Source organism: Rhinichthys klamathensis, unplaced genomic scaffold (assembly GCF_029890125.1).
Source record: "Rhinichthys klamathensis goyatoka isolate OS25496 unplaced genomic scaffold, OSU_Roscu_1.1 h1tg000127l_1, whole genome shotgun sequence".
Taxonomy (NCBI): domain Eukaryota; kingdom Metazoa; phylum Chordata; class Actinopteri; order Cypriniformes; family Leuciscidae; genus Rhinichthys; species Rhinichthys klamathensis.
Window position 1 is genome coordinate 4,742,640 of NW_026606664.1, and position 6,102 is coordinate 4,748,741.

General features: G+C 44.5%; 1 protein-coding gene across 1 annotated transcript; it reads right to left on the reverse strand.

Annotated features, from left to right (window-relative positions):
* Positions 1 to 1,591: 1,591 nt before the first annotated feature.
* LOC130089379 (uncharacterized protein K02A2.6-like) lies at positions 1,592 to 5,264 on the reverse strand. Its single transcript, XM_056256676.1, has one exon. The coding sequence runs from the start codon at positions 5,111 to 5,113 to the stop codon at positions 1,670 to 1,672; it is 3,444 nt and encodes a 1,147-aa protein (XP_056112651.1). The 5' UTR covers positions 5,114 to 5,264; the 3' UTR covers positions 1,592 to 1,669.
* Positions 5,265 to 6,102: the final 838 nt, after the last annotated feature.

The window sequence follows — 6,102 nt, forward strand, 5'->3', positions numbered from 1 at the left end:
TCCGTTAGCATCTCAACCGTTAGGCTAACTAACGTCAGAGGTAAGTTAGGTTAACTATAGAATTGAGCTGTAAGTTTGGGCTTTTAATCGCATCTTATGTGTAGATAAGATATTTTGATAGTTTTGTAAAGGTTTTGTTGGCAATTGACAATGGATGAATGAAATTAAGCTAATTTATCGTCACACCATTATAGGACCTGAAGGGCAAAATAAGGCTTTCCTCCATTGCCCGCCAGTCATTTTTTATCAGGTTTGTAGTTAGTATTAATGTAGTAAAACAGTATTATTAAAATATCAAATTCAATACAGTTTATTGATGATGCAATAAACTTTGTACAGGTAAGCAGATTAACACAGAACAAATTATTTATAACATAATAATATTGGTTGTCTTTCTCTTTTCAGTATTGTTAGCTCCAACCCCAATTATTTAATGTAATAATATCGGTTGTCTTCTTTCTCTTTTCAGTATTGTTAGCTCCAACCCCAATTAATCAGACCTGAGCAGCTGACCAAACATCACCAGAAACTCTGCAGAACATTGGTCTGGTCTGGATGCCACTGTTGTAAGTCATCAATCTAGCAGTCATCCTGCATCTCTGATGTGTCATGTTCAGAACAAAGTTTTGCTCTAACCTAGTCCAGCACACCTGAACAAGCTAATCAAGATGCTAAACTCTGGGTGCTTATCACTCAGGTCCTTAGCTCAGTAGTCAGTGGTTGCTGTCTTAATCACAAAATCCTTACAGTGCACTGAAACATTCGCTCCCTAAAAACTCACTAGTTTCCCTTATCAGAAGTTCTGAACCTCAAAACTTCCCGTTCTTCATGTTTTTTTTAAGCTTTGATTGTGTTTACAGTGTGCAATATAACGTGTTCATGTTTCGCGTGTAAAAAAACACAGTATTTTCCACACAATTTACTTATCTGTATACTGCTGTTTTCACTGTCCAAAAAACGGCCCGATGACTTCCTTGTTCTATGAAGTCCCTCCTTCAGAAATACGTAACGAGTTCTGATTGTGCCAGCGGTTCCTGTGTTGTGATTCGACAGCAGCTTATCGCACGTTGCCCGGAAAGGTCACGCCTCTTACCATAAATTGGAGATGCATGCGCTGCTGAAGTGCTTCTTCTCCGTGGGAGTGCAACAAGACCACGCCCCCTTTTTTGGTATATTCCTGTGTTCTAGTTACGTCATTAAAAAAGGAAGTAGAGGGATGTAGTCCAAACCGGCTATTGTGTCTTAAAGAGTATACGGTGTATGCAGGCAAATATGACACACACACAAACTTAGCGGGATTGCTCTGTTTACTTTCTCAGACATCACTTCCATAACACCGGAACATCCGGAAGCATAGTACCAAGTGCATCATGGGAAATGTAGTCACAATAAGCATTAACACAATATACAACATCTCCTTCCCCCTTACTCTTTGAGGTCTAACACAAAGATTACAAATTAAACTGTAATATCAGTAGTCAGGAATTTATGAAATCCAACTTTCGTATGAACACTTGTTTTTTTTTTTTTTTTGAACATTCAGCTTTTTGTTGATTTCCTTATATAAATAAACACAACTACTTCCCTGGGAGTGAGGGTAGACTACCTCAAACCCTAGCTAACCCTTTTGGGGATTATTCTGCCCTGAAACAATAAGGGTAGCTCCTAACTAAGAATAATCCAAGAAACGATGAGGCGGGTGCCGCTCCCTAACTGGGTATCGGCGCCCTATTTGGTTTCCACTTTCTGTCGGTACAACAGATGATGCCTGTTCCTTTACAGATGGACAATTTGCGGTCTTGGTAGGCTCAGTGGTTAGTACTTCAGGCGTACTGTTACTAATTTGGTCAGTGACATCCGCAACTTCGGGAACATCCGAAAATGCGTTGGCTCCCTTAAGCAACTGATCAGTGTGTCTCCTCCAAGAAAAATTCCCAGCAGTTTTGACTTTATACGAGACTGGACCCGTCTGGGCCTCCACAGTAGCCGGAACCCATTTTGGACCGCCACCATAGTTCCGGGCCAGCACTGGTGAGCCTATCGAAAAGGTTCTGTCCTTGGCTCGCAGATTCCGTCGCTGTACCTGATTCCTTTGCTGTCGTAAGACAGTTTCTTTGAGTGTTGCTGGTTTAAGCAGCTCAAAGCTTGTCCTGAGCTCTCTATTGAACAACAAAGACGCTGGTGACACTTTGGTAGTTGCGTGCGGAGTACTGCGGTAGCACAGCAAGAAGCTATGCAGGCGTTGATGAAATGTTCCCTGCCCGAGTGAAGCTTTCAACGCATGTTTCATGGTTTGGACAAACCTCTCTGCTAACCCATTTGTTGCAGGATGGTAAGGTGATGACGTGATATGCTGCACCCCGTTTGCTTGTAGAAATGTAGCCATCTCGTGAGATGTAAATTGGGGCCCATTATCTGAGACAAGCTGCACTGAAGGCCCAAATCTACTGAAAATTTCTCCCAGTTTCTCAATTGTCTTTTGAGCTGAGGTAGATTTCATGATAGCCACTTCAGGCCACTTACTGTGTGCATCCACGACAACCAGCAGCATTTTGTCCTCGACTGGGCCTGCAAAATCGACATGAATGCGATGCCATGGTTTCTCTGGATATTCCCATGGGTGCAGCGGAGCCAGTTGGGGTACATTTCGGATGCGCTGGCATGACGTACATGTTCTTGCCTTTTCCTCAGTTTGGCCGTCCACTCCTGGCCACCAGAAGTAACTCCTGGCAATTTCTTTCATTCGGACCATTCCACAGTGTCCCACATGCAGCTGCTTTAGCAGTTGCTTGCGCAGAGCCGGGGGAATGATCACTCTCCTTCCCCACAGCAAGCAGCCTGACTGCACTGAAAGTTCATGACGTCGAGAGATGTATGGTTTTAGCTCCAGGTCATCGCTCTCTCCTTTTCCTGTCATGACGATATCCATGACCTTGGACAGGACAGGGTCATTGTGTGTGCTCTTTCGTACTTGCACAGCTGTTACTGGGGCCCTTTCCACCTGGCTGAAGTAGAAAATTTCTGCAACTTGTGCCTCCTTTATTCCGTCAGCGAGAGGCAATCTAGACAGACCGTCCGCATTTCCATGCAATTCCGCATTCCGATATTTGATGTCATAGGTGTGAGCAGATAACAACAAAGCCCATCTTTGCATCCTACTAGCAGCAAGAGACGGAATGCCATGGTGTGGGCCAAAAATTGCAGTGAGTGGGCGATGATCGGTCAGCAACGTGAACTTCCTTCCAAAAATGTACTGGTAAAACTTGCGAACTCCAAACACAATGCTCAACGCTTCTCGCTCGATCTGAGCATAGTTCGCTTCTGCTTTACTCAGACTCCTGGAAGCAAATGCGATCGGCCTCTCTTGACCATTTGGCATGATGTGGGACAAGACAGCTCCCACACCATATGGAGAAGCGTTGCAGGCCAGTTGGATGGGAAGAGCAGGGTCAAAATAAGTGAGGGCATTTGACCTTAAAAGTGTCTCCTTTGCTCTTTTGAATGCCTCCTGGCATTCAGAGGTCCACCTCCAATTTTTCTCATGACACAACAACTTGTGCAGAGGTTTCAGCAGCGTAGCGATGTTTGGAATGAAACGCCCATAATAATTTAGTAAACCGAGGAAAGACCTCAGCTGGCCTACATTTTCGGGCACTGGAGCATCCACAATGGCCTTAACCTTGGATGGAGATGTATGCAAACCAGAGGCATCAATGACATGGCCTAAGTACTCAACTGCAAACTGGAAAAATTCACATTTATCCTTGCGCACTCTCAATCCATATTCTTTCAGTCTCTCAAGGGTAGCATCAAGATGTTGTAAGTGCGACTCTTCATCAGTGCCAGTCACTAGAATGTCGTCTAAGTAACACACCACTCCTGGAAGGCCCGCCAGAATCTGATCCATCGCTCGCTGAAAAACGGATGGAGCCGAAGTAATTCCAAATGGTAACCGCTTATACCGAAATAGGCCTTTGTGGGTGTTGATGGTGAGAAGTTCTCTGGACTGTTCCTCAACATCCATCTGCAGGTACGCTTGATTGAGGTCGATTTTACTGAATTTTTGCCCTCCTGTCAGTCCAGCAAAAATATCATTAATGTGAGGTAATGGGTATTGTTCTGCTGACAACACTGGATTCACAGTGACTTTAAAATCCCCACAGATCCTTATGCCTCCATCTTTCTTTAAAACTGGAACAATGGGTGTTGCCCACTTACTCACACTGACTGGTTCCAGCACCCCCTCCTTCATGAGTTCAGCTAAGCTTGCCTCTACCTTGGGTTTTAGCGCATATGGAAGGGGCCGGGCTTTCAAAAATTTTGGCTGGCTTCCCGGCTCTACAGTCAATTTCACCTTGATTTCCTTCATGCTGCCCAACTCCTGCTTGAAAACATCACTGTGTTTTCGGAGAATGCCTTCAAGCTCCAGTGTTTTAGGTGTCATCATATGTATGGCCGGCCAGTCCACCTTGAGTTGCTCCAGCCAAGAACGTCCCATCAACGAGGGGTAACCACCCAAGACCACATACAATGGCAGTTTTTTTGTTTGTCCGTTCAGTTCAACTGTTACCTGAGTGAGTCCTTTCATGGTTACCGCTTCCCCAGTGTACGTCTTAAGAACCACATCAGGTGGCGTGAGTGGCAGGTGGCTCAGTATTTCACTGTATACCGCATCCGACACGAGCGACACAGCAGCACCAGTGTCAATCTCCATTTTCACAGGCTGTCCTTCCAGCAGCGCAGTGACCTTATAAGCCTTGGTTCCACCTGCGACAGTGAGCACATGCAAAGGAAATTCCTCATCAGATGTGTCAGTAACCTCCCTGTTTACCTGCCCAACTGCAAACACGCGTTGCTTTTGCTTCCTTCTGTATAATGGTTTCTGCTGCGTTTTTTCCTTCTTTTCTGTTTTATTTTTACATGCACGCTCAATGTGTCCTTTTTTCTTGCAGCTGCGGCACTCCACATCTTTAAACCAGCACGAAACGGGTGAGTGTCCCGTCTTACCACAGCGAAAACATGGGCCTTTATATTCAGTTTGTTTTTCGGTCTCCATCTTATACACTTTACTGTTTGAGCTCAGTTGCTGTGCTTCCTTCGCAGCCAATTCCATAGACACACTCAGCTCAATTGCTCTTTGTAGTGTCAGGTTGCTCTCCGTTAACAGTCTTTTTTGTATGCCCTCACAGCGGAGTCCGCAGACTAATCTGTCCCGAAGTGTGTCATTTAGTACTTCACCAAATTCGCAGTGTTCAGCTAATTTTTTTAGCTACAAACATTGTCACGGTTTCTCCTTCCAGCTGATTACGTCTGTGAAATCGAAATCGCTCTGCAATTACTAAGGGCTTTGGAGAGAAATGTGCTTTGAGAGTGCCCACTATTTGATCATACGTTTTCTCTCCCGGTTTTTCTGGCTGCAGGAGGTTACGCAGTAGTGCATATGTCTTTGGACCCATCACACTTAAAAAAGTGGGTACAGCTTTCTCTTCAGTAATAGCATTAGCTGCTACAAAGTACTCAAATCTTTCTGTGTAAGAGCTCCACTGCTCACTACTCTCATCAAAGGGACCAATGTTGCCAAAAACTGCTGCCATTTTGTACCGTTCTCTGTCGTTTCAATCAATTCAGTCACTTATCTGAATCGTTGTCTTCCTTCCCCCTCTTCAGTCACAACGTGGATTAGCCGCAGGCTCGTATTATTTCTCATTTCCAGCGATCTCGCCGTCAAGCCGCTTCATTTCCGCATTTACATCACACACGCGGATTAACAAGATCCTCGTCGCCAATTTATTGTGTCTTAAAGAGTATACGGTGTATGCAGGCAAATATGACACACACACAAACTTAGCGGGATTGCTCTGTTTACTTTCTCAGACATCACTTCCATAACACCGGAACATCCGGAAGCATGGTACCAAGTGCATCATGGGAAATGTAGTCACAATAAGCATTAACACAATATACAACACCGGCCGTTCGCTGTACGCTTTGAAAGGGGACTTCTGTTAAATAAAATATCTCTCTAGGCATTGAACTTTGAGCTTTATAACTTTACAGGTATTATTTATGCTCTAACAGCAACATTACACACTAACTAAAGTT